Genomic DNA, 27728 nt, shown 5'->3' on the forward strand with positions numbered 1-27728 from the left:
GGAATTCCGCACGGATGTCCGTGGGAGTCAACGCAATGGCGGACGTCCGCGCGGCGTCGCGGCGGAATTCCGCATAAACGCCGCGGAACTGCGGTGTACTTGGTGAAATTCCGTATCCGTTCCTACCATGCACAATGGCGGACGTCCGCCGCAGAATTCCGGCACGCCGGTCAGAATTCCGTCGGGACGGGCGTCATTACTGATGCTCTTAGGGCTCCTTTGATACAATCAATTAACCTAGAAAAGGCCTCATTTTTCAATCATTCCAATGTTTGATATATAGTTATTTGATTTTTCTCAAAGCCTGCATAAACTATGTTGCCTCTCACCCTTTAACTTTTCCAAGAAAAATTGGAGGCTTCAATTTTGACTTTGTAAGATGTTCCAGAAACAAAATTGCTTTCCAAAAAAAGCCCTCATCTTCTCGGCAACGCTATCTTCTCCTCTTCTCTCTAGTTGCGAGGGTTTGAGAAAATCAAGCTCGGGTTTTGGATGAAAGCTACAAGCGATACCAAAGAACGACGCGAGGTTTGGAATCTACCTAAATTCATCTTTGTTGGACATCAATTTTAATCTGAGAAGTTTGATGCGAAGCTTCTTGCGCCTGTTTGTTTAGCAGATTTACACCATAGAACAAATATCTCTGAGGAACATCAACTTTAGGGTTAGTCTTACTCAATACCGAGTAGAAGCAGAACAAAGGTCACTTAGGGAACATCGACTTCAGACCTAATTTAGCAAAGATGCAGCTACAAGTTGGACGAATTTTCTTACACCTTACCTTCTGTATTTGCAGGTCTAATTTTCTGGGTTCCATTGACAAGCTTCACTTCTTGACAATTCTTACAATTTCCAAACATGAGTTCATAATAATTCCTTACAAAATACAGTCTACTTCATCATAAATTGACATGTTGGCTGATGTGTGTGTTTTGAAATCTTCTTGTCCAAATTCAAATTACTATAAACACCATACAGATTTTTATGTAAATAGAATTCAATAAGTGTATTGCATTTTTTTAGATTTCCAGTTTGTGAGTGACACATATCCCTCATGCGTCGTCTTTTAATGAAACGCATGTCCCTCATGCGTTTTAGGCAGCGACCCATGATTCCCATGTGTTTCTACATTTTTAAATTTTTATTGAAAGGCGCCTGAGCCTCATGCATCTTTATCGCGAATTATTCATTTGGAGACTGCATGCGGCTTATGCTTTTTAGCCTAAAATGCATGAGACTCATGCATCTTTCAATAAGAATAAAAAAGTATATATAGAAATGAATGAGAAGCATTCGTCATTGCTTAAAACGTTTGAGGCTCATGCGTTTTAGTAAAAGACAACGCATGACGGATTATTCCTATTTTAGAAGTCGAGCAACCACTGAGTGTTCAATTGCTAGGTGTCAGCATATCCATAGAGTTAGATTTAAATCAGAATATTTCTCCATGCCACTAATGAGTCAATTAAAATCAAAGTTAAAATGATTTCCATGTTGAATTATCATATATTGGATGTCAGCCTTTTGGACATATAAATATGGAGTAATGCTAATCAAATTATTTGATATAAACTCATCCAAATTCAAATGAAAATATAAGTTCCCACCTGATATGAATCCCAACTTTAAAGCTCAACATGAGTATTTCTAATATGATGGGTGGACACAGTAGTATTTTGTGAGAGAAGCAAGCGCATACTTTTGAGGGCATTGTCATCCCGGTGGAGTTCTTGTACGAGGTCGAGGCAATTACCGAAGAGGATATTGGTGTGCGAGTCGATAGGGACGACGTCTATAATAGTATGTTTTTTTTGGAACGTCGTTATCGGGACTTCAAAGGACTAGTCGGGCATGCAGGTACATGGTGGGATAAGCCATCGAACAAGGTCTTCGCATCATAGAAATCCTGGACTGCTATTTTGAAGGTGCAATTATTAACATTTTGTGTCTGATCTATCTCACATTATAAGATATTCCCTCTGTCCCAACTAAGTTGAGTCATTTCATTTTTTGAAAAAAATACATTCAATCACTCTTACTTTATTTTATCACCTACTTTACTATCCGACACCATTGTGGAAGCAGAATTTGATGACAACCCGTTTGGGTAAAGCCCACGTGCATGGGAAACCTTATTCGGTTGCATGTAAACAAAAGGGTATGATGAATCCACGCCAACTTTTCGACGATGTCGAAAACACCTCAGATAGCGAATTTATGAATGGTAAAGGAACAATTAGATCATCAAATACTACTTCTTGTGCTTCATCTAGCCCCGAATGCATGGTGGCGTCGTCCGTAAGAATGAAATCTATTTCCAAATGCCATGTGCCATATGTAATATTATGATATCCATTTAGATAATAAGTCGCTCGTGACATGCTATTTTCATTTATGCATATGTGTGTAGTATGGATTTCGTAAGATGTGAACTCGTGTTTGAATGTAAGATGCCAGTTGGCATAAAAAGTCGCGATCACGACATGTTCTCAACGAATTTATTTTGGATCAATCTTGAAGTAGCTTTCTGAATATATTTTGCTCTTAATTTTTTTTCATCTCGATTAATTGATTGATGAAATGCGAGTTATTTACTTTTTGAGTTTTTTTTTTACAACGAAAGAGAATTCAGTATATATTTTTTGTTAGATTATTTTGATTGAATGTTTAGATTCTATATTGATTGTTGTTTTGAAAGTATTTTGTTGTCACAAGGAGCTTTTGGACAATGGATTGTGTAATGTAGTAATTGTATATACCACAAACAAGACTCACTATGAAATCCTAATGGGTATTATAAGCCACCCAAACCCCATCATTTTTTGGTGGAGAAGCTTCTCTATACCACTGTTGCACATTGCAAATAGGTAATATACACTTACTACCAATATTTTTTTTTCGTGGTCTGATTATGCCTTTAGTCAATGAAATAATTGATCATCGAAGGCTAGTTGAGTGAGAGCATGTTCAATCTATGAAATGCTAATGTTCAATATCCTTTAGTGGTCTGTTATGTTGTTCGATGTAAATGAATACGAGAATGGTATGTGGCTAGGAAAGTCTTTAATTATTTTGGGGAACTCCTATGTGCTTCAAAGATACATGTGGAAAATCTAATAGTATAAATAACATGTCTCGGAACAAAGTATGGAAGTGGCAATGTCCATATTAAATCTGAATTGTAATACTTACTTCGACAAGTGTTTGCATTATGTGATCAACTCTATGCAAGTTCTTCATCATTTTTTGAAGTTATAGAAGCTACTAAACGCATTGCGAATGTGCTTGTGCATGTTAGATTAGAATATAGACATATGCCACATGTTTGCCAAACTAATAGATCTGGTTAAGAGCAGCATGAAGATGAACACATACCAAGACTTTGATCGGCACCGATGGTCGCCATCACCGGCCAAGTCCCCCGCCGCATGATCGGCACCGATGCCTTTCAGGAAACCCCAATTGTCGAGGTAACTAGGTCAATTACGAAGCACAATTATCTCGTGTTGGATGTTGATGATATTCCTAGAATTGTGAAAGAGGCCTTCTTCATAGCCCGATCCGGTAGGCCCGGCCCTGTTCTGATCGATGTTCCTAAAGATATTCAGCAGCAGATGGTGGTTCCGAATTGGAATCAGCCTATGCGATTGAGTGGGTATTTGTCTAGATTGCCTAAACCCCCTTGCCAGATGTTGTTGGAGCAGATTGTTAGGTTAGTATCCGAATCGAAGAAGCCGGTGCTTTATGTAGGAGGGGGTTGTTTGAATTCGAGCGAGGAGCTGAGGAAATTCGTCGAGCTTACTGGAATTCCGGTTGCGAGCACCTTGATGGGGCTCGGTTCGTATCCTGGCTTGGATGAGGATTTCGCCTTGCAAATGCTGGGGATGCACGGCACTGTGTACGCGAATTATTCAGTGGACAAGAGTGATTTGTTGCTTGCGTTTGGGGTTAGGTTTGACGACCGTGTGACTGGTAAGCTCGAGGCGTTTGCTAGCCGGGCGAAGATTGTTCACATTGATATTGACTCGGCTGAGATTGGGAAGAATAAGCAGCCTCATGTCTCGATTTGTGCTGATATCAAGCTGGCTCTTGAGGGGTTGAATTCGATACTTGAGGATAAAGTGCACCGTGGTGGTGTTAGCCTCGACTTTTCAGCGTGGAGGGATGAGTTGAAGGAGCAGAGGATCAAGCACCCCTTGAGTTTCCAGACGTTTGGAGATGCGTCCCCCCTCAATACGCGATTCAGATGCTGGACAAATTGACAGGGGGAAATGCTATCATTAGCACCGGCGTGGGGCAGCACCAAATGTGGGCTGCGCAGTTCTACAAGTACAATAGGCCGAGGCAGTGGCTGACCTCGGCTGGTCTTGGCGCGATGGGATTTGGTCTCCCTGCTGCCATTGGAGCTGCTGTTGCGAGGCCTGATGCTCTCGTGGTGGACATTGATGGCGATGGGAGTTTCATGATGAACGTTCAAGAGTTGGCCACGATAAGAGTGGAGAACCTTCCGATCAAGATAATGCTGTTGAATAACCAGCACCTGGGCATGGTGGTGCAATGGGAAGACCGTTTCTATAAGGCCAACCGCGCTCACACTCATCTGGGAAACCCTTCGGATGAGTCACAGATATTCCCCAACATGCTCAAGTTCGCAGAGGCGTGCAACATACCAGCAGCCCGGGTGACTAGGAAGGAAGATCTGAGGGCGGCGTTGCAGAAGATGCTGGACACCCCCGGCCCGTACTTGTTGGATGTGATCGTCCCTCATCAAGAGCACGTGCTGCCTATGATTCCGAGTGGCGGTGCTTTTAAAGATGTGATCACTGAAGGCGACGGAAGAACTAAATATTGAGCTAGATGAGTATATTATAAAGAGTATGAAGCAGGAAGAGGTATTGCTTATTTTCTGCTGTTAGTGTTTTTTGTATTAGGTGATTGGAGAGGTTGAAAATCATCTGTTATTGAGGAGTGTAATGGTAGTTGTTTGATGATAATGTATGTACTTTTGATCTAGGGTGTAATAACTAATAATGCTATCTATGTATGTAAGATTTTAGTGCATGGATTGATTGTTTTTATGGATGGTGAAATGCATCAAAAGTTAAGTTATACTATCATACTCCTGTACATTAGAAGCTATCAAACTGAAATGTATTTTTTCTAGATTAATGTGGAGACCAATTTTGGGCTTTAGTCTATTTTAAATTTTATGGTGTTACTTCTTTCTTCTTTTAAGTGGTCTCAGTTTCAGAAATATCAATATAGTTCTCTTTTTTCTTCCTCTCTTTTTTTGTTGTATTACAAATGAATCATGCATTAATTCATTAAAAATATGTGAATTAAATGTCTGTAATTCCGAATCTAGTTATACTCTTTTCTTACTATTTTATTAACTACATACCTAAGCTAGTTAAATCTTAAACCTATAAAAACATTTATTGTTTCTTCGAGATTTTTTATCTGAAAATATGAAATAAAGTAGGAGTATATAATAAGATAGTGTAAAAAACATTTACTGTTAAGTCTAAATTCGGAGCTAAGTTGTTGGTTATAAGAATAAAAATATATTACCACTAGTATTGACTTAAAAGGGATGCTAAATTGGCATTTCATATCTGCATTGAAGTTTTAGAATATGAGTAAATAAAATGTAAATAGATGTAGGACGACTTTTAGGTTCTTTTGAGCCTAAAATAAATAAAGAAATAACTTATGCTAGTTCAAAGTAAAAATGTTATTTATATAAATGCTAGTAGTTCGAGTAATTTGAGTTTGAAACTAGACGAGGGTGGCAACAAATAAACAAAGAAAACATAAAACTTTATAGAGATATGTAACCATTAAACATTGTAACAAGACGGCCTATTAGCTCAGTTGGTTAGAGCGTCGTGCTAATAACGCGAAGGTCGCAGGTTCGAAACCTGCATGGGCCAATTGTTTTTATTTTTCAAATTTTATTTTATTTGCAATTATTAGTGGTACTATAATTTTATTTTTGCACTTTTCCATTTCAATGCTCCATTACATGTTTAATTTTATTAACAAGCCTGTTTCCAATAGTCTTAATTTCATGTAGTTGATCATTCCTCCTACTAGCTAGACGCCTATATAGTGTAAATTTTCTTGATTTCGTTCCTTTTATGCAATTCTATTGAAAGCTGTGTGACAATTCACAATTTCTCTAATGTGATGGAAATAAAGCCCTAAAATACGACCACGGATTAAATCATCAATCCAAAACATCAAATTCTCTAAAACAAATAGATAAATGCAATATTTCGGTCAACATGTTAACTTGACAAAGTGTATTTATATACTTGTTGAATAAATAAATAATAGTGTGTAGAGTGGAGTCTGAGATGAAACAAGAAATGCAAGAGAAAGCCATATGATAGGTAGAGAAAAGTGGCGACTTTTAACCAAAAAAAATAAGAATCAGCTGAGTGTATGTGTATCGATGAAAATCACTGGAAACATTCTGCACATGCTTTTTGATGGCATTAGTAGGCAAGATATCAAGTTTTATACAAATTCCTACAACCAACAATACATCTTCTTTCACCTTATCCTCACCAAGAATTCAACCCATCATAGATGAAAATCAAATTCCTGACTTCACCACTTCATCATCACTTGTTTCAACTGCATGAAACAAGAGCACCATCATTGATGTCTGCACATCATTCCCACGAAAAAAACAAACAAAGAAAACAACTTTGATATGGTGAATGGGCCACAACAATTGCAGGTTTTATAACTCATGTTTACTATGTAAGGTCGATCCACCCACGGCCACATCCTTCTTCTATGTGAGTATCAGTTCCTGATAAAGATTTCTCCAATCACTAATAGGGAATTTCAGATAAAAAAATGATTCAATTTACTACAGAAACAAATCAATTACAGAGCGACAACACCTTTATGTTTCCTATCCCCACATAATGATACATCACATTTAGTTTCTTCAGATGAATATGATGAATTTAAAGGAAGACACAAAGAAGGTGGTAGAAAGATCTCAAGGGTGGTAGCCTGCTTATGCAAATAGGGAAAACCAGGAGTCTGATTACAAAGATGGTTCAGGAAAACTACTAACAGACATTATTGCTTAGCTGATTTCCATGGGGTTCAGTCTTCTGGTATATCAAATCCAGGCAGATCTATCATGCAATGCAAATGAATTAAGCATACAGGTAGAGAAAGGTGATTAAGACAGAACAGTTTGTATATGCTACTCAGAAAATTGAAACATAGCATGAGTGGAGAGTGAAAAACTGAATGAGGAACAAAGATATGGATATAATACATGCAAAAGAACTAAATTATATGCATACATAGCTGTGAGACTGAATGAGTTTTGCATGAAGAAATTAATTCCACGAATGAAAGAAACACAACTACAAAAAAGGAGGAAGGTAACCAGAAGCCTCTTGAATAACCTTTTGCATCATGTAAATATTATTTTGTAATAAAATCAAATGGATAATTTTGATTCAGGAAGCTACAGTGCACATAGCATTGCATAAGCTTAGTCCACAACAAGATATTTATGTGGAATTGTGAAATAATGACATTAAAAGACTAGTATGTGCTTCAAAGTTCAAGGAAACAGTTTCTATCAAAACAATACTGTACTATAATTTCTTGCAAGTCTATGGCTAACAGCTTCCAGTTTAGAAGTACTAAGTTCCTAAGCTGACTTGCTTGTCACTAAATTAGCTTAAATAGGCTGGTCAATGTAAATGTAAAGAAAATTCATGGTCTACGAGCCTCTGATAATTTTCAGTGACTAACTAAATACATATTTTCTGGAGAACATCAACTCCATACGAATAAATGTTTACAGAGTAGCTGCACATACAGCAACATGTAGATATCCATATAAAAAATTCAAAACTGAAGAATTACATCAGGATGGCATTGAAGCAAGCACGATAGAAGCTCTAAACACAGAATACAACAAAACTTATGTTGAGTCTGGATTTTACTGCAACGGCTTAAGGAGACCTGCTTAAGACTTCATTCGCAACAACTCAAGAAAACTTACCAACCAACTAACAAAACTTAGCCTACTTAAGAAATCATTCGCAACTACACGAGTATACAGAACCCTCTAAGATATGGATGTTAAATAATTCAAAAGGCAACATGTTTCATCTCCATTAGTAATGTTGATCATCTTACGCATTTAGGCTTAATGTGGTTTTATGCAAAACGCTCAGAAATCAGAATAAGTGAATAACTTTAGCATACGAATTCAGGAAAGCAGCGAATTCTCCAAGAATTTTGTCGAACATGTGAAATCTCCATGAGTAAATTTCAAAGGCGCATGTGAAATCTCCATTAGTAAATCACATACTATAAAACTAGCATACAGAAATCAAATTAAGGGAAAGAAATGACCAAATTTGACCTTCACACCAGGAAGTAAAAACCGATTGAATCAGAATCACCAGATCTACATAAAAACATAACAAAACAGAGCAAATTACCCTCAACCGTCGAGGTTTCCACTGGCACCACCACCACTCCGGTACGACGCATCCTCAGGCCCCGTTTGCCACACCGACTGCCACGCCTGCGACGGCGGCTGCGCGTAGACCGCAGGATCGACGGGCTGCCCCATGGGCGGATAGAAGTAGGGCACACCGGTGACTCCAGCAGGGGAGGCAACAAGCGCGGCGCAGTCATCCTTAATCTCGTCCCTGGGAACAATGTCGACGAGGAAGTCGAAGATGTCGGTGCGGGTGATGGCGGCGGCGATGTCGTTCTTCTGGAGGGTGCGGCGCTTGTTCTCCTCGGCGTGGAGCCAGGAGCGGATGGTGAGCTCGAGGATGAAGAGCTCGCAGGCCTTGGCGAAGAGGATCGGCGCCTCCGCGGAGATCATGCGGACGTCCTCGTCGGCCTTCATGATCTTCTTAATCCGCGCCAGGGGAAGCTGGTGGTTTTTGAAATCGTTCACCCCCTCGATCTCCTGCCGCTGGTACGACCAGAACATCTGCAATTGCTGCTGCTGCTGCTGTAGGAGGTGCTGGTACGGCGCCTGCGACGGGTACCCCACCGGCGGCGCGCCGTTCTGCTGCGGGTTGTTTTCCATTTTCCCTCTTTCAGATTGGGAATTTCTTCTTCTTCTTCTTTTTAATTGGATTTAACAATGGAAAGGGGAGATGTATTCATGGGAGGAATTTTCTTCGTCCAAGTGGATGTACATTTCCTGATGCGAGTGGTACAATGACTACGATTGAAAGGGAGTGGGGATAGTGTTTTTCTTCTTCTTTTTTTGGGGTATTCTTTCAGATAGTATATTTAAATTCGAATTTTGTCAGATTATGCATTGTGATATTATTGAAAATTAAAATGTTAGATTCTTTCGTACTAATATTTTAATTTTTTACTTTTGTTTTTATGCAATAAAAATAGAAAAAAATGTGAGTCAATGGTTTATACCTTATCTATGAAGGTGGAGTATGATTGGTAGGAGATTACACTAATGCCGTCGTGGATCTATACTCAGTAATTATCCCATAATAATTTGCACTGTTTAACTTAGCATGAGTCTTCATAAATATAGTGGGAAGAAAGTAGAAAAAATTAGTGTAACTAGCTCCTATATATTGATATTATACATAATAGAATGTAGGTGAAATTTGTTAATGTAATGTGAGAGATCTATTAATAAAAATAGTAGAAAGCAAGAGCGACCATTAATTTGAGACAAAAAAATAAAAATTGATATCAATTAATGAGGGACGGAGATATACACCTGTTTCTTCCATTTCACTAGAAAATTAAAGGTCTTTTTGAATTTGTTTGTCTAGCTAATTCAAAATTTTAAAGACTTTATTTTCTACTCCGTGTTTTGAACAATCTTTTCATTTTGTAAGTACAAATAATAACTTATGAAATATTCTTACCCATTTTACATAGCAAAATTTGTAAATAATTAGAGACGGAGATCCAAATTTATACTCCCTCCGTCCCATAAAAATAAGGGCGGATGAGATGGCACGAGAATTAAGATAAAATTGGTAAAGTAAGAGAGAAGAAGGGAATGGTATGGTAAAGTAAGAGAGATGAGGAGAATGGTAGTTAAGAGCATTTACAGTGGTGCGGATGTCCCGGCGGACATCCCAAAAACACCTCCTGCCACGTCATAAGGACTTCCCACTGCACTCCCACGTCATAATGACATCCCACTGCACAGTGGCGGACATCCCCAAGGACATCCCGGCGGACTTCCCACAATAATAAAAATTCACAAATTCACCAAATTAAACAATTTACGGAATTAAAAAATTTACGGAATTAAAATTTCGACACAAATACGGAGAAATTGCAACCACTTTATTTTAAAAAAACATACATAGTACAAAAAAACATACATAATTATTAAAAAAATACATAGTTAAAAAAACGCCGTCTCACTCATCGGATTCCCCGCCGCCAGTACCCTCGTCGTCCCCGCTGGCAGTCCCCTCGTCGCCACTCTCCGCCATGTCTCCCAACCCCAAATCGCGCCGCATACTGTTGATGATATCCTTCAGCGGCGACCTGTAATGGCGATCGGTCGATGTCTGCCATTCAACCATTGCACCACATAACAGGGTTTCATGTTGCGCGACACGGGCGAGTGAGGGGAGCTCGGGATCGTTTTGGGTAGGAGCTGCCGATTTGGCCTCGGCGGTCCCGCTGGCGCTTCCACTCGCCATCAGCGCCGCGGACGTTTGCCCCACCGGGCGACGGCAGCGGGCCGACGATGAAGATGTCAGGAACTCTGCCTCGGTGGGGGGGAGTTCGTGGGAACCAGCACTGCTACTGTACTCCCCGGAGGCGCTGATCTTCATCCGCTTCGGCCAGCCAGATTCAACACCCGCAGTAAACTTGGCCGAAGTCTGCACCACAAGATACACCTCTCAATATTTGAATTCCCCGAAGCCCACCGCAGCGTCATTGAACTGATGGTGAGACAGAAACTTCACATCCTCGGCAGACATGCCGCTAGTTGCCGAGCGGAGGTTGTTTGTGGAAATGCCGGCGAATCGGCTGAGCTGCCTCTTCAGCCGTTCCCACTGTTTCCGACATTGCTCTCCGTTGTGAGGCTTCCCCCCTAGCGGTTTAAATTGGAGGTAGCTTTGGCTAATGCGCCACCACATCCTGTTGATATGCTGGTTAGCCCCGATATATGGATCCTCCACTATACTGATCAATGCTTTCGCAAGTGCGGTGCACTCCTCTGTGCTTCAGACGGTCTTCTTTTTCCCGCTGGATCCATTCCCCACCTCAGCGGCCACCGCCTCACCATCGTACCCCGCCGCAGGCGAGGTATTGCCCTGTCCCCTGCCCCTCCCTCCCCTTGTCCTCCCCCTCCTCCATGTCGTCGTTGGTGCGTCTGTGGGAGAATTCCGGATCGGAGATAGCCCCAACTCCTCAAACGAGAACGTCTCGATGCCAGTGAACTGAGTCTCGAGAGGAGTACTCGGGGGGTTGTCCGTCGACAGTAAATCCATATAGGGGCAATAGACATTGTCCACCGGTGATTGGAGGACCCCCTGCCTACTCCCCCCCGCAGCGACAGGCGAGTCCTACATCATCCTCGGCATCATCATCCGGTCATATGGGGCGGCATCATCCCCGGTATTCCAGGCATCATCCCCGGCATTCCGTGCATAATCCCCGGCATTGGGGTCATTCCGGCACTCACCCTGGGCATTCGGGGCATCATCCCATACCAAGGCGGGTACATGTTGTAGTACTCGGGCATCATCCCCGCCATTCCGGACATCGTGGCGCACATGGGGTACTTCCGCCAACGAGAAAGATCTGTCCCTGTGACTCGCTCGTGGCGGGGGAATCACTATCGTGGTGCTCCATTTATCTTCGAAAGAAAAGTATTTAGAGAGAGAGAGATACTCGTTAATACAAGTGGTGCGAATGGATTGAAGTTCAACGAGCCGTATTTATAGAATTTTAAAAAAAAACAATAAAATAATCGGGACGTCCGCCCGGACGTCCGTGGAGTCAACGCAATGGCGGGCGTCAGCAAGGACGTCGCAACAGACGTCCCGGGAACGCCGCGGAACTCCGGTGTCCGCAGCGGACGTTCGTATCCGCGTCATCGCTGCACAATGGCGGACGTCCCGCGCGGAACTCCGGCACGTCGGCCGGACGTCCGCCGGGACGGGCGCCATTATGGATGCTCTAAGGTCTAGAGTTAGTGGATAGTAGGTCCTACATTATTAAATTAATATAACTTTTCAAAAATGGAATGCACATATTTTTGTGAGATGGACGAAAATAGAAAATGCATATATTTTTATGTGACGGAGGGAGTATTTAATAATATATTTATAATGTTTTTTTTACTATATTTTAATCCAAATATTCACATAAAAGTTGTAACATATTTTAGACTCTAACCTGCTAATATTCATGATCAAATAGAGACTCTTTAGTAAAAAGAAATGAAATTATAGAAATTAATATATGCACAACATAATATCAGAAGAATATGGCCTATAATGACCATAGAGAGAATGGAGAAAATCTATTAGGACATGCCACTTTAAGAGGGTATATGCCCATCTAAATTGGGGACTTTTTCGGACCACCACAAACATGCGTTGCAAATTTCGGATCCATCCAATTTTTTTCGAACCTACAAGAATATGGCCTAAAATGATCATAGATTAAAATACTTGAAGTTTTAGCTATGTCATTGTTTTGCATTTGAATTTAGAGGGAAAAATATGGTGGAGGCGGTGCGAAATCTTTGATTAAGAGTCTGTGTTTTTCATGTATAAAATGAGAGAATATATAATGCTATATTTTAATGTACAATTTCTTAACTCTTTAAAGATAAAGTCTAGGAGTGCACAAATCATAGCCAATAAATTCTGTAGCCCACTATATGAATATATGAATGGAATTTGATTCCTAATGATATATTTTCTCTCTTTTCGGGGAACTTTTCATTGGTATTATTTTAGTTTTCAACGTGATCAAATCAAATTCGAAATTTCCATTTTCCAAAGTGAATTTCTATTTTCAAAGTGCATAGATGCCTTTTATCTTTACGATTGGGTTTTATTGGTTGAGCAAGAAATCAATATTCATAAGTCCACTTAATGATTCATGATTGATAAGCTAGTCTACACAATTCCCTTTTTTAGAGTGAATATTATTTTGACTACACAAGTCCCCTTTTTAGAGTGAGATACTAGGGAAAAAGATCAAACTAAGGATATATTGTGGAGGTGCATTACTGTTTAATTACTCTTATTTTTAGTGGCTTAAAATGAGAAATTTAAGAATTAGGGTGAACTACATAAACCATCTTTGATGTTTCCATTTGTTTCACTCCAGACCTCTGACATTTAAAAATATCGCCACACGTCTCTGGCGTTTAACATAATCACGTATCAAGTTTTTTCGGACTAAAAGACCATTCAGCCCTAAAAGGGCATTATAGTCATATCGAATGGAAATCTGTTGTGGTAGGCTGCTGCACTTGTGGAACATGATGTCTCAAAGTCTGATAAATGAGAACAATGCTAACAATTTCTATATGCCTCTCTCAGTCATAACACACACACACTTCTGCCTCTGCTTCGAATTTCAGCTTCGTCTCTGAACTCGTCTCCATCTCCGTCTACTTATGTTATACTTCCCCTTTCCTTTCCTTTCCTTTCAGAACTGCTGCACAAAATTATTGTCGTTGACTATATATGAATTTTTAGGTATAATTCAGAATGCTTGTTCATATACCCTTCTAATTAATCACTGCTTTTATCAATTAATAGTAACTTCCAGCTTAATTTTCTTCTGTAATGTAGGTGTGCGTCTCTTAATTAATCCCTTCCCAAAATCATTTAATTAGCATCGGAGGCACACTAAAATGATGATAAGCATCAACACAAAGCGACCATAACTAAGCAACAATAAAAGCATTCGAATTATTATAAAATAATTTATTTTGTTTAGCTTGTGAGTTTAAACATTACATATTAAATTCTTCTCAACTTTTGTATATATACTAGTAGTCTCTCTAGTTTAGTTAGAGTCGTAGTATTTTTAATTAGTGGCAGTAGGAAACCAACCATACAAAAACAATTTCACGCCTATATATATACCATGAAAGTTTGTTGGCATAAAAGCATTTATTTTATATATAATTTTGAAGAATAATATGCATAGAATAGAAATGAGTCAGCCCGAATAAATCATCAATTGATTTAAAAAAAGCGCAGCCATGTGCAGAGCTAATGTATGCAAAAATGCAGTCATATGCAGAGTAAAAATGACTGAAATGCCCTGCAAGGCATAAGGGTATTTTAGTCCGAAAAATGACTACAAATATACGATATGTGATTATGTTAAACGCCAGAGACATGTGACAATATTTTTAAACGTCAGGGGTCTGGAGTGAAACAAATGGAAACGTCAACTATGATTTATGTAGTTCACTCTAAGAATTATAAGTTGATAATACAAAATATGTAAATTACTGCAAAAGATATTAACAACGGACATGGTTTGTGTTTTCAAATGATAGTCTCGAAGTTGCCAATTGAACCACTTGTTTTTTGGTTGCTTAGTTACTCATTTCTTTAAATGTACCCACTTGACGAATGAAAACTACTAAATCATTACTACATTTCAACTTAAAAGACGCCCCATTTAAAAAGATATCAATTCATTATTGAAGTACAACTAATTTATTTTTAATATCTATTGTAAGTTAATATGGACTTGTGGATTAAGAAACTCAAATAAGGAAAATATCACTATAGTTGCCGACAAAATTTAACACATTTGAAAAGATAAATAATTTGATAACGTCAATTTCGTGAACGTATCTATAGATAATAACAAATATAGATCACTAACGATCTTTGTTTTTCCCATTTTTAATCCATTTTTGTTTGTTTCACAACAAATGCTTAATTTCACTTTTGCATTGATATTATGTTCTAGTTGAGTTCACAATGAGGAAGCCATCCCATTCTATCTCCAATTCACACATTCAAAGACAAACTCCCTGTTACAAAAACAGATATATTATGCATCTAAGTCCAAATTTTCAATTACAAAATGTATCATATCTCAATTCAATGAGGCTGCGTATATAAACTCGGTTTCAATTTCTTTCCGCAATTACATACCTTCACACAAAAAAAACATACAAAAACAAATCAATTTTATCAGTTCCAATTTCGCCTCAACACCGCATAGACGCCTAGAACGGTGACTAGCACTGCCCCGGCTGCAAGGCCGCCGCTGTATGATTGAGACGACGCATCGTGTTGAGCATACTGCATGCTTCTTGACTTGGACGCTCTCTGCGGTGCTCCCGAGTAGTCGAAATGCAGCCTCAATCCCTGCCATCAACAATGTGGAGTTCATTAGCATACATTACTAAAACAACATACTAGTACAGTACAATTTATCTTTTCTATCGACAAATATCAATTCGTGACGAGGTGCTACCTTCCAGCCGAGTAGCCTTGCATGGTGCACGGCTGCAACAAGGTCGTTGTCGGATGCAAGGACGATTTTGTCCTTGTCTTCATCCTCGTACTGCCATAGATGGGAATGACATATTTTTTTTTCTAAGAGTTAGAAAGTCAGAGAAATGTAACACACTATTTATTTTGATGAATTGATTAAATTTTCATTGGTTTGACCATCTTATTCTTCAAATAGTTATTGAAAATGGGGTGCAAACCATATATCCCACGTCAAAGAATGAGTAAGAGTTGCAAGCATATATATCAGGCCTTTTGAGGAGTACCCCATTAGCAAAACCGTCACTTAAAGTAAACACCCCTCGAAAAATGGGAAGTTTAAATTTACCAGAATCTGTGGAAGGTTGTTGCGATTAATCTCGGCTCCTACTCTCTGAAGGATAGCCGTCATGAGCTCCGACATGTGAGAATCATCTGTAATACGACGATCAGAGTTGTTCGTTCACTTGCAATTAAGTCGAATCCGCTATACATCATTATGCAAACATTTTCTTGTTTTGAAAAACTCACCAGAAATGAACCTATGCATTCTTCCTTTCTTGTCTTGGATCTTGAAAGCGAAAACGTTGGTCGCAGAAGAATTTTGCTGGAAGAAGAGAGCAGTCTCACCTCCCTCAGATTGCAGCCTCATCGTCGAAGCCACACTTGTAAAAACATAGGCAAAAATCAGCAAACAGATAATCAAGCAGCAAGAATGACACGATGCACCTACCTCCGGTTCTCATCATCGTCCTCAGGGCCTAACGCCATCGCAGAGTCCCAGAAGCTCTGAATCATGCTGCTTGCACCTTCGTTGCTATATCCAGCACTACCAACCTAAGAACATGCAAAAGTGTCACATTCGTTGTAGTTTTTGGCAATAGTAAAATTCAAACCTGAGTCACGGCCGCATGCGTTATATTGAGCACATCAATCACAGTTACAAGCGTTCCATCTGCAGTAATGAGATTATTTAGTCTGCAAGCAAACAGTGTTATTTTGGGTGATTAGTTTGGATATTTACCTTTATCAACAACTATTAGGTGCATATACTTCCCATCATGCATGCTATGAAGAGCCTCAACTATAGAAGAATCAATTGATGAACATTCTGGATTTGCAGTCATCACCTATTTACGAAGAAAAACAACTCAAATCGCTAGTCGATAAATCCAACCGTTACAAAAATTTAAAGGTTTACCTTCTCAACAAGAGTGGTTTCGGTTGGAAGATTGAGCGCTACGACTCTCCTCACTATATCTCTCGAACTAAGAGAAAATGCCAAGCAAAAAATAAGTACAGGAAAGTGTAAAATCCACATTATACGTTAATTAGTCTCGTTATTAGCTCACGTTAGTATTCCCCGAGGTTTGTTATCTACTGATATGACAACGCAGCCCGTTTGATGTTCCTGCATCCTTTTTGCAGCAGCTACCACCGTGTCAGTTGAGTCGACTGTCGCAATCCTAAACATCGCAAAACAAGAAGAGAAATTATCTTTGTTACATATAGTATAAGATTGACATAAGAAGTTAATAATTACTACTACAAGTGAAGATATTACCTACTTTCTATTCTCAGAAATTATGGTAGACAAGGAGGGCTTAAATCTCTCTCGCAGTGTGTCAACGAACGTGTTGGGAGCTGCGAATTGCAGAAGCAACATCAGTAACAAATCTCGTATTTCGTTGATGACATAGAAGAAGGACTAACCGGAGGCTGAGGGTCCCCATTGCTTCTCAACACCTTCAACAGCTGCTGTAATGGCCTTCCCCTTCTCAGCTGCACGCTCCAAGCGGGCAATGGCATCATACAAGCACTTTGTAATGTCGAGCAGCGCAATCACCTCACCATTTTCCACAACAGGAAGGTGTCTAAACTTTCCTGTCAACAAACAACATGTGAAAATTGAGGCAGCATGGATTTTGCAAATGCTAATCCACAGAGAAGCTACCTTGAACCATCTTTTGGAGGGCTTCGACAGCAAGAGTGTCGGAGAGGACAAAGACGGGGTTCTTGGTCATAACCTTGGAAGCCTGTGTTTCTTCCAAGTTGAGCTCTTGAGCGATGACTTTTTTGGCTATATCCTTCATTGACACAAACGATACGTTAAGAAGAAACAATAATAACATTATAAACGAACGTGGATACCGTGTCTGTGAGGATTCCACAGAGCAACGCGTTCGAATCAGTGAGCAACAATGCATCCACTCTTCTTGCAGCCATCCTCTGGCAAATTTCTTTGATACTTGTAGTGTCAGGTACTGTCACGGCTCTCGACATACGCAGCCTCTTCACCGTCCTCTCCCCTGACAATCCCCTGTTTCTGTCAATCACACTACTTTAGTACTTTCACTAACACTAAAACTATTGCTTCTCTTCAAATTGTAGCTAAAGCATAAATTGTTATAATGGGAGATGAAGACAAAATTGAGTATATTCTATTGTTAGGAACGTCAACTGCATATTAATTTGGTACTGTCTGCTTTGGATCGGATTAATTGGGGTTGGACAACACCAGGGACGGATCTATAATATGGTGAGAAGGGGCAAATATTTTTCTATAACCATGTAAATATATATATATTATAAAACGTAAATATATACATATTCACCTAATTTGCCCACCTAATTTAGAAAAAAAAATAATTTTTACTTGCCCCTCTCCTGACATACGCATAGGCTTACCATCCTCTAAAATAATATACTATGTTATTTAATGTAGATACATTATTTTTACATTTATTTATTTGTATGTTAATATTTTTGCCCCTCCTAGTATAATTTCCTGGCTCCGTCCCTGGACAACACTTATATATGGAAGATGGAATGTGTTTGCAAATTGCAATCCAACACTTGATATGAACACATAATTATTTTATTATTCACAAATTTTATAAATTGGCATTTTGTGGCAAAAACACAAATAACATACAAAAGAAAGCGAATACGTAAAAGAAATAATTAGAGAAATACATGGAGCGGGGAGTGGATAGGGAAAGAGATTGAGATCTGCGGTGAGAGGGAGAGCCCAAGAAGGCTCCGGTGCCTTCAGAGGCGGCGAGGGATTTCTTGCGGGGCGGAGGATGCATAGTCAGGGACGTCGACAAGGCTCTCTTGGTGGACAATGGCAATCCCCCCTGACTCGTCATTTATTCCGATTAACAATTCCTCCTGTATTGATTAATAAAGATCAAATTATTGGAAAAAAAATTAAAAATTGGGATGCATGCATGCAAAATGGATTGAAATTACCTGGTGTGTCTTTTAACCGTGAAAATGGCAATTGCTACGAGCCAAAAGGGGCAGGCCTTGATGTTGAATATTCCTTTTCGTTTATTATTCTATATTTTTTTAGTGTATTTTTTGTTTCTGGGAAATTTGTTGTGTTTATGGGGTTGGAATTTGTTGGGATGGAGAAGGAATGGAGAAACTCAAGCCTTGGAATGATGTTTTCTTTCTTTGGGAGGGGCATGCATTGTTTTGTTTCTTCATTTTCTTTTTATTAAAACAATGATTTTTTTTCTTCTAAAAATCTAGTACTCCTAAATAGAAATGTAGTAGTAGTACTTATTAAATGAGAGAATAAATCATTAATAACTAGTACTACTATAATATAAATGTATGAAAGTGGAAAAAATTTCATTTACTAAAACCATGAGATTGGAATATAGAACAATAGTTCATTAAAAGATTACAATATTTAGCTTGTAGAAGTTGTAGCTAATTTTGAAAATTTTCGTTAAAAGTTAATTCGATCAAGAATTCATACCAAGTGTATCTAGTTAGCTAACACTATCTTCATGTGGTAGAATATATTATCATATGGATAACATTTTGATTTTAGTTGTGGATTTTGATTTTTTGCATTCTTGGTTATTAATTAAAAATAGCCCACTACCCATGCTCTTCTCTTTGGGTGGGAATATGGATATTGGGTTTACCCATTCTTGACCCGATACCGCAGGATATTGGATACCCCATATCCAATAAAATGGGATTGGGTAATGAAATTTAAGCTAAGTCAGGTACTGGGTGACCCAATTGAGGTGCATAAATAGTGCAACATCCAAGGGTATCAATAATGACTACGAGTAATATAGCTCTGCAATAAAAGATTTTAAAAAATACTTTTTTTCCAATGCAGTATTAATAACACAGTTAGAGTTGTCAACTGCAGCTGGTCCTGCCCAGGCCAGGCCAACCAGTGAAACGGAGCGGTCCTGGGTTGGGCTCATTAGTTGAGATGGGCTTCAGTTGGGCCATTTTGTAAACCCGAGCCCGAGCCTGGCCCAAGACCATCTGAAGCCCATCCTAGGCCTATCAGAGGCCCACCTTATATAATTAATTTTTTTATAATATAATTAGGTGATTAATCACTAATAATAGCATATTTATTCATTTATGCATGTTATCTTGTGCATGAGACATGTTAACAGTCTAATATATACACAAGTTTCCAACTAAATTATGAATGCAACATTCAATCTTGACTATATCCATTTTTTTTCTTATATTATTTTTTTTATCCAAGACGTGAAAAGATGGTTCTGAAGTTTATCTTTAAGAATATTACATATTCAAACCTTAACATGGCTTTGAAGATTTGACATCGGTATCAGTATGGAGAGACTCTTTGAATTCTGGCCGATCATGAGGGATTGAAAGTTATAGAGTTTGTTTCGAGGTGTTTGACATGTCAACAGGTTAAAGCAGAACAATATGTACCTACAGGTTTGTTGAAGCCTTTAACTATTCTAGTCTCAAATTAAGAACGCATTAGGATAAATTTTGGTACAGGGTCACTTATAACACAAAAGAGGAACGATATTATTTGGATGATTGTAGAAAAACTGACTAAGTTAGCACATTTCTTACCTATACGATGGGGTTTTTCGTTATATCACTTAGCAGAAAAGTACACGAGAGATGTGGTACATTTATATGGTATTCTAGTATCTTACATGTCTGACAGAAATCCACAATTTACTATCTTCGTCTTGATAAAGTTTTTCGACAACTATGGGGACATGACTAAATTTTTGTAATGTTTTTCACCCTTAGAAAGATGGTAAGTCAGACGGATCTATAAGACGTTGGAAGAAATGTTTTGTGCTCGTGTTATTGAATTTCAGGGTTCAGGGGATGAGTATATTCTGCTGATAAAGTTTGCGTATACTAACCAGTTTCATTTATGACACTATATGAGACATTGTATAGTAGAAAATGTAGAAGTTCTGTATAGAGATTCTAGAAATGTCAGAGATTATTCGAGAAACTGTCCAAGATTGACATTATTAAAAGCAGATTGAAAGAGACATGGGATAGACAGAAGAGTTATAAAGGTAAGTTGAGTCCTTGTTATATTGGTCCAGATGATATTGTCGAAAGAGTTGGACCGTTAGCATACATGTTAGCATTACCTCCAGAGTTAGAGCAGATTCATAATGTTTTTCACGTCAGCATGCTTCGACGTTATCGGTCTGATCCGTCACATGTTCTGAGAGATCCTGATATACAGATTTCTGAGAATCTGAGTTACATAGAGGAACCAGTTAATATTATAGACCGACAGGTTAAACAATTGCAAAGAAAAGAGATCCCAATGGTTAAAGTTAGTTGGCGGAATCACAAGGTCGAAGAGGCTACTTGGGAAACTGAAGAAAAAATGAGAAAGAACTATCCACATCTGTTTACGGGTTAGTGATTTTATTGGATGCATTAACTCATGGGAAAAGTAAATTTTGCGGACAAAATTCTTAAAGAGGGGAAGAATTGTGACATCCCCAACCCGAAACATGCATCATTTTGCATATTAATATGGTTTTATTTATCATTGCATATATATAATGCTATTTACATAATTATATATTACACATGTATAAGCGTGTATGTGTACGTGACCTTAAATAGCTAATTTAAGTGTGTGCATGGGAGTGTTTAGTGCATGACAATATATATATATATATATATATATATATAGGGGTGCATTATAATGATAACCCCAATTTCCGTTATAACCCTATAACTAAATCTAGACCACACATTTTTAAAATCACGTGGTCTAGATTCAAACTTAGCTTTCCTTCATAAAAAAGGCGCAGAGGGTAAATATGTCATTTCGCTTATTTAATTTCTGAATTTCGCTCATGATAAAATTTACGTATTCAAATTTCGCTCATTTAAATACGTAAAATCTTATTTCCCATGATATACAGATGTATGAGGTTCAGTTACACGTATGTATGAGGTTCAGTTATACGTAAAATCTTATTTCCCATGATATACAAATTTCGCTCATTTAAATACGTAAAATCTTATTTAAGTATCATTTTATCAGTCAAAAGTATCATTTTATCAACTCAGAGTATCATTCTATCCGGCAAAACTATCATTCTATGCAATAAACCTAACATATATCATTTTATCAGTCAAAAGTATCATTTTATCAACTCAGAGTATCATTCTATCCGGCAAAACTATCATTCTATGCAATAAACCTAACATATATCATAAATGTATAGTATATAGAGTGGTGAGAGGGTTCCACTACTTTACAAGATATTTTGAAATATGTATCGGATAAGTGTTTGCTTGAACTTATATAATATGAGTGTTCTATGAATTAGACACGTGTATTGATTGCTTTTATGTTAAGGGATTTATTTATTAAAAGAGTATACGTCAGAGGGGTTGAGGTGTGACACAGCTGACTGCGCATTGGCGTAGATTTCCAACATTCCGCCTCCGCCACTGCCTCCGGCGAAATCCAAGGTGGCTGCGCCACCTTGGACCCTAATTTTTTAGGTTTGGGTTAATTAGAGTATTAGACATTAATAAAATATATTTATTAACTTAATCCGGTCAAAATGTAATTAAAATCCGTTGACTGTTACATTTTAACAGTTCCTTCAAATTCCGACCAAATGTGATTATTTGTGAGTGACCGAATAATTCAAAAGATAATGTTTTGAACCAAAATCGTAAAATCGCAATATGTTAAGGACCAAAATGGACCTTTAGTCAATGATATATGTATCTAATTTGTGCATTGTATGCAGCAGAAAGACCATCAAGAAGAAAATACTATAATCTCCAGAGGAAGGTACTGACTGCTTTTAAGATTTTGCCTCATTTATTGTCAAAACAATATTATCAGATAAATCATAAAATGTGTTCAAATTATGATTTTCCACAACTTAAACAATCAGTGAGAAAATTAGAAAATTTGGATTTATTTGCAATTATCTCTAAGCAGAGAAATTTGTTATCCTATGTATATATTATTAGTATTTTTCAAATAAACAACGCTTTTTGTATGAATAGATCTCAGCGGCGATGATATTCATAGTATAATTTTCCAGTCACCATACAATTTACCCAAAAATATTCTTCCCAATATAATTGCGAACAAATCTAAAATTCATAGTTTTTCTAGCTAATTTTTAAAGTTACGAATATGATATAATTTGACTAAATTTCACAACTTTTTCAATAATTTGTTCATTTATAATTTATCACCTTCTTTAATTATCAATTATGAGATTTTGTTTAATTGTGTTTGAGAGTAAGCTTATCGAGCTTCAGGAAGGCAGCACAAGCTCTATTACTTTTGGATCAGATCCAGACAGTGTAACACAGATTAAGGTACGAATATATAATTTTCATAATACTATTTCTCCTATTTTACGATAATCCTAGAGATGCATTTTAAGATAATTTTTTTTTATTTTAAAAGTTATGTTCTCAAATAATATTAATTTTTATTTTTGTAAATAAATTCATGTTGTTTAAAAATTTAGTGATATACATCTACGTGTTCATTATAAAATAATGCATTTAAGGTGTTTTTAATTTTAATTTTTATTATACATGATCGATCTATTTGATAAAGTATTATATTCGTATGGGGTATCATATAAGTAAAGTATTAGAGTATTCGAAAGTATATCAATGTTTTACTATATATACGTACCATAATTTGTTCACACATAGACCCTAACAAAATGTGGTACAGATTATATATTGGTGGTGTTTAGTTTCTAACATAAAATAATGGTAAGATATAATTTAGGATGAAGCTGTGAAATTATTTTAGTCATAGGGGGTTAGCTATGACTAATTGTCCCATGATTATCCATCTAGGATTGAGTTGTGGGATTAAATTTCATGAACCAAACACACTACAAAATACAAATTTAATCCCGAGATACAATCTTGCAAACCGAACACTCCAGAATAAAACTACACTGAATAAATAAAAAGAATAATATTTAAAATACACCGTAAATCAACTTAAAATATAAAATGATTAATTAATTTAATTATTAAATAGAATATTGCCAAATATGGGGAAACTATAAATATTAATAGTTATTTTTTCATATATTGATTTCCAAGAAAAAAGAAGTAGTAGTATATTTTTTTCTTTTCAGATAGGTCTTACTTTGATGAGTCAACACATTTACAAACTGTGTTATTATTAACTAAATTCAATTTCTTTTGTTGGCATATCTAGGATTGAATGGTAATGTCCTCACCAAGAATGTCACGACGTTTTAAGCTTTGTTCTACTAAATTTGGGAAGAAATGCCGATGAGTGGTTGTGTATATGTGCTACCTGTCATTTTATACTATCCTGTTTTATTAAATCATTTATTTTACTTTAGAAGAACGGCATTTTATCTAATTTTTCGTAAATAAGGATTATAAATAACCACACGACCATGTCCGGATAATAATATACCTTCAGATAAGAGATAACTAATTTAAGCAACACAAATTTCTCTAATTTCGTCCAAATCAAATAAAAAGGCCGCACACTTTCAAATAATTTTATTGTGGAATTGTTATTTAAAATTAATTATGAATATTTGGGAGTTTGTCCGAATGTATTTCATAAATTTTAAGAACTTTGTAATAAATGGTCTTTGTATTTTTTTTATTATTTTAAAAAAATCAATAATGAGTTCTCATTTACCCTTGTATTGACTGATCAAACCCTAGACTAATTGGTAAGAGAAAAAATATTTTACCAACTGAGCTACACTTCATCGTATAATTATTACGATGCATCCTTCCCAACTAGGTTCTATCAATCCCCAAACAAGATTATTCTTAATTAGAAATGATTAGTTATAATTGTGATTTAATTAAGGTCGAGACACTCATGCACTAGAGTGTATCTTCCCTCTAATAATTGGAGGAAACAAACTATACTATATCATTTTCCCTTCTAGAAATACTACTTCTTAAATGTATATATGTATCTATCTATATAGAAATATTTGAGTATTCAGGTGAGATACTAGAGGATCTTGGCTTATAATTAGTGCTCAAAACATAGTATTATCGAACTTCAACGCGTGGAAAGGCGCCGGCAATTGTTGTTCTCTAATTCGCAAACCTTAAAAGTTTGGTGCCTCAATGATATAAAACTATGCTTTTCTGCCTAACTCCCATTTTTAACTCTTACTAAATCTTGCTTTAATTATAAAAGAACACACAAATTAAAAGTTAATCATAGGATGAGAATGGTGTCCAATCAAATGCATCATCGTTACGGACGTGGAATCACTAGACATCGCATGTTAATAGTGGCCAATTACAAATATTCATCAAAATAATGTGCACTTATAAATAACTAATTAATGGGTAGTGATCATTTCCAAATATAAACTAATTCACTAAATATAGACAAGACCTTTTAAACAATTAGATTTGGTTCCTCGATTAAAAAGGATTTTTTGTTAGAGGTGTCTCGAACTAAAAGGCCATCGATCGGATGCATCAATATTGCTCTTATTTAATCTCGTTTGGTCTAGGCTAGCATTATTATTTTTGTTTAGTATATTTTGTGTGATTCTAATGCATCAAAATTATAATTAAAATTATTAATTTAACAAATAACATAAATATCAACTTTATTTATTTATTTTTGTTTTGAAGACTATCGATTGCTAGGTGGAATATCTTCCTTTGTCTTCCTAACCAGCCAGGAGCTAGCCTCATGTCATGGCTTGGCATTTCTCTTAGCAAGGTGGAAAAACAAATTTGGATTGCATTGTTCTATGTAATTTCTTGATCAATCTGGGATATCCGAAATAAGATCATTTTCCAAAAGTTCAAGCCTAATTGGGATTTTGAGAAAAAAATTATTTTTTGGCCCCTTGGATCTTGGATGAGAGGAGGATGGTGCTCGGAGTTTCCATTTTCACCGGGACATTGATACGGAGAAACCCGTATCAATGATAATTGGCGAGAATTCGCCGGATATTAAAGGTCCGTTCGCGGGATCCTCCCGTCGAGCAACCGATGAACAAAGACGGAAAAGTAAATTGTAGAAAAATAAAAAGACGGAACGATAAAGATAATTATATTTCTTTCATGATGCCTTCAAATGATAACAAAGACTCGTATTTATAATACTCCTATGAATAACCTAACTTGGTGAACAAGATAATAAAGATACGGAAAAGATATGATAATATAATAATAGAGATATGTGAGATATGTTGGAAGATATAATCGTATCAACTCCCCCACGGTTGAAATCCACCTTGTCCTCAAGGTGGGAACCACGAAGCTAACAACGAAGAATCCTCCAGGATCAAAAACATGCTCGCCAAAATTGAGTTTGGAAGGGATATTCAACTTTCTTTTCTCACCCAAGCACATCCCCAATACTATTAGCCATCGTTTGATTACTTGCCCACTACCAAGTTCGATATCAATTGGATCCCCTCGTTCAAAAGGGGGATCGAAAATTGTTCCATCAATCAGCTTTCCCTTGTAGTGTATGTCGACCCTTTCACATTCGTGAACCTGCAATGGGGCAGCAGCTGCGGGAATTATTGATAAGGTATGAATCCTATCGGAGCTACACGGCAAGAAGATAGCCGCTGATGGTGGCGGCGGGGTAGCAGCCAGTAGCTGCGCTGTTGAAGAGTCGGGAGACAGCGGCGGCGGTGGTAGTATCAGGACATCAGTGACGGCCAACGGCGTGAGTGTTGAGCTCATCTGGAAAACCCCTTCCACTCCAACTTGATCACAGCTAGATAGTCGATCAATTGTAGTATTTGGAGAAGGTTTCACTGCTTCATCATTATCAACGGCAATTAATTCTATTGAGTCATACCCGAAATTGGAGTCGCACGACAGAGATATCGTGGCTGGTGGAGGCGGGATAGCAATGACAACAGGTTGCGAGCTTCTAGATGGATCGTGATGGAGATCAGCTGGGGGGTCGCGTCGCGGCGTGTGGATCGCCCAGGCAACGTTCACGTGAATCCATCTGAGACTCCAATTCACTGACAATAGCAGTCAAACGCTCGAGCTGTGAAGCCAAGGCAGCCAACTGTAGGTTCGGTTCCAAATTCGGCATCACCGGATCACGTGCCATGTCGAGAGGCTCCATATGGCCTACACCGTTGTAAGGAGGCTGATATGGAGACGATGGAGCCTGGAAGAGCTAGTAAGGCTGTTGTGCAGGGGTGTACAACGGGTTCCCATCAGGAGGATCAGGTTCAGGGCACGGATAGAACACCGAAGAGGGACTTGGCGCGCTAAAGGATAGCGCTGGAATCGGGTGCGCCGGGTCTGAATAGGAGTATCCAAATTGCACGTTCTGGCTCTGGAGGTACCAACACGATGTGGGGCTCGGCATGGGCAGTGGCGAGAGGAACGGTCTATTGAACTGGCGATGGACGTAGTCAGTGTGGGTGTATGACATGATAGCGGAAATACGGAGGATGAGATCACAATGAAAGCACCAGATGATACGGAGAAACCCGTATCAATGATAATTGGCGAGAATTCGCCGGATATTGAAGGTCCGTTCGCGGGATCCTCTCGTCGAGCAACCGATGAACAAAGACGGAAAAGTAAATTGTAGAAAAATAAAAGACGGAACGATAAAGATAATTATATTTCTTTCATGATGCCTTCAAATGATAACAAAGACTCATATTTATAATACTCCTATGAATAACCTAACTTGGTGAACAAGATAATAAAGATACGGAAAAGATATGATAATATAATAATAGAGATATGTGAGATATGTTGGAAGATATAATCGTATCAGACATGTTATGGAAAACTTTGAGGATATCAAAAGGTGGGCAAGGGGAACGAGCCCACGTTGAAGATGACTTGTTGGGGAAGTGCTTGTTTCTTCTCCTGCTTGGTGTATGTTGTGATTTCAAGCTGTCCCTGGACGCTAGC

General features: G+C 37.8%; 3 protein-coding genes and 1 non-coding gene across 7 annotated transcripts; 2 read left to right on the plus strand and 2 right to left on the minus strand.

The window, feature by feature from the left end:
- The first annotated feature begins 2995 nt into the window (after window positions 1–2995).
- Window positions 2996–5083, plus strand: LOC121807036 (acetolactate synthase 1, chloroplastic-like). The gene is given in 2 exon segments (XM_042207218.1): window positions 2996–4221; window positions 4224–5083. Coding segments are annotated over 2 exon segments (1455 nt in total). The 5' UTR covers window positions 2996–3395; the 3' UTR covers window positions 4853–5083.
- A 776-nt stretch (window positions 5084–5859) lies between these two features.
- On the plus strand, window positions 5860–5933 carry TRNAI-AAU. Its single transcript has one exon. It is a non-coding gene; the product is annotated as a tRNA-Ile (tRNA).
- Window positions 5934–6394: 461 nt separating this feature from the next.
- LOC121806661 (nuclear transcription factor Y subunit C-1-like) lies at window positions 6395–9267 on the minus strand. 4 transcript variants are annotated; one of them, XR_006051694.1, is made up of 3 exons: window positions 8493–9267; window positions 6769–6823; window positions 6395–6642 (listed from the first exon to the last, which is right to left on the minus strand). XR_006051694.1 is itself a non-coding variant. In XM_042206780.1 (2 exons), exon 1 carries the CDS (start codon window positions 9095–9097, stop codon window positions 8495–8497), a length of 603 nt encoding a protein of 200 aa, XP_042062714.1. In that variant the 5' UTR covers window positions 9098–9265; the 3' UTR covers window positions 6395–6642; window positions 8493–8494. The 4 variants fall into 4 exon arrangements, 2 of the variants coding, with proteins under 2 accessions (XP_042062714.1, XP_042062715.1); XR_006051693.1 differs by having other exon boundaries at window positions 6716–6823; window positions 8493–9266; XM_042206780.1 differs by lacking the exon at window positions 6769–6823 and having other exon boundaries at window positions 8493–9265.
- Window positions 9268–15200: 5933 nt separating this feature from the next.
- LOC121807281 (CBS domain-containing protein CBSCBSPB5-like) lies at window positions 15201–18603 on the minus strand. The gene is made up of 14 exons (XM_042207497.1): window positions 18480–18603; window positions 17655–17829; window positions 17458–17590; window positions 17217–17387; window positions 17072–17147; window positions 16856–16969; window positions 16705–16771; window positions 16528–16633; window positions 16400–16458; window positions 16237–16340; window positions 16035–16168; window positions 15853–15938; window positions 15487–15576; window positions 15201–15377 (listed from the first exon to the last, which is right to left on the minus strand). The coding sequence occupies exons 1-14, from the start codon at window positions 18593–18595 to the stop codon at window positions 15201–15203; spliced, it is 1608 nt and encodes a 535-aa protein (XP_042063431.1). The 5' UTR covers window positions 18596–18603.
- Window positions 18604–27728: the final 9125 nt, after the last annotated feature.

The sequence above is a fragment of the Salvia splendens genome, chromosome 6, assembly GCF_004379255.2.
Source record: "Salvia splendens isolate huo1 chromosome 6, SspV2, whole genome shotgun sequence".
NCBI lineage: Eukaryota > Viridiplantae > Streptophyta > Magnoliopsida > Lamiales > Lamiaceae > Salvia > Salvia splendens.

What these genes read in the sequence shown, in the direction of transcription:
- LOC121806661 (XM_042206780.1), bottom strand. Translation starts at nt 9,097, where the DNA reads ATGGAAAACAACCCGCAGCAGAACGGCGCGCCGCCGGTGGGGTACCCG.
- LOC121807281 (XM_042207497.1), bottom strand. Translation starts at nt 18,595, where the DNA reads ATGCATCCTCCGCCCCGCAAGAAATCCCTCGCCGCCTCTGAAGGCACC. An exon ending in ATGGGGACCCTCAGCCTCCG is followed by an intron (nt 17,148 to 17,216) that starts GTTAGTCCTTCT and finishes TGCAATTCGCAG; the next exon opens with CTCCCAACACGTTCGTTGAC. An exon ending in CCTAATAGTTGTTGATAAAG is followed by an intron (nt 16,459 to 16,527) that starts GTAAATATCCAA and finishes TCATTACTGCAG; the next exon opens with ATGGAACGCTTGTAACTGTG.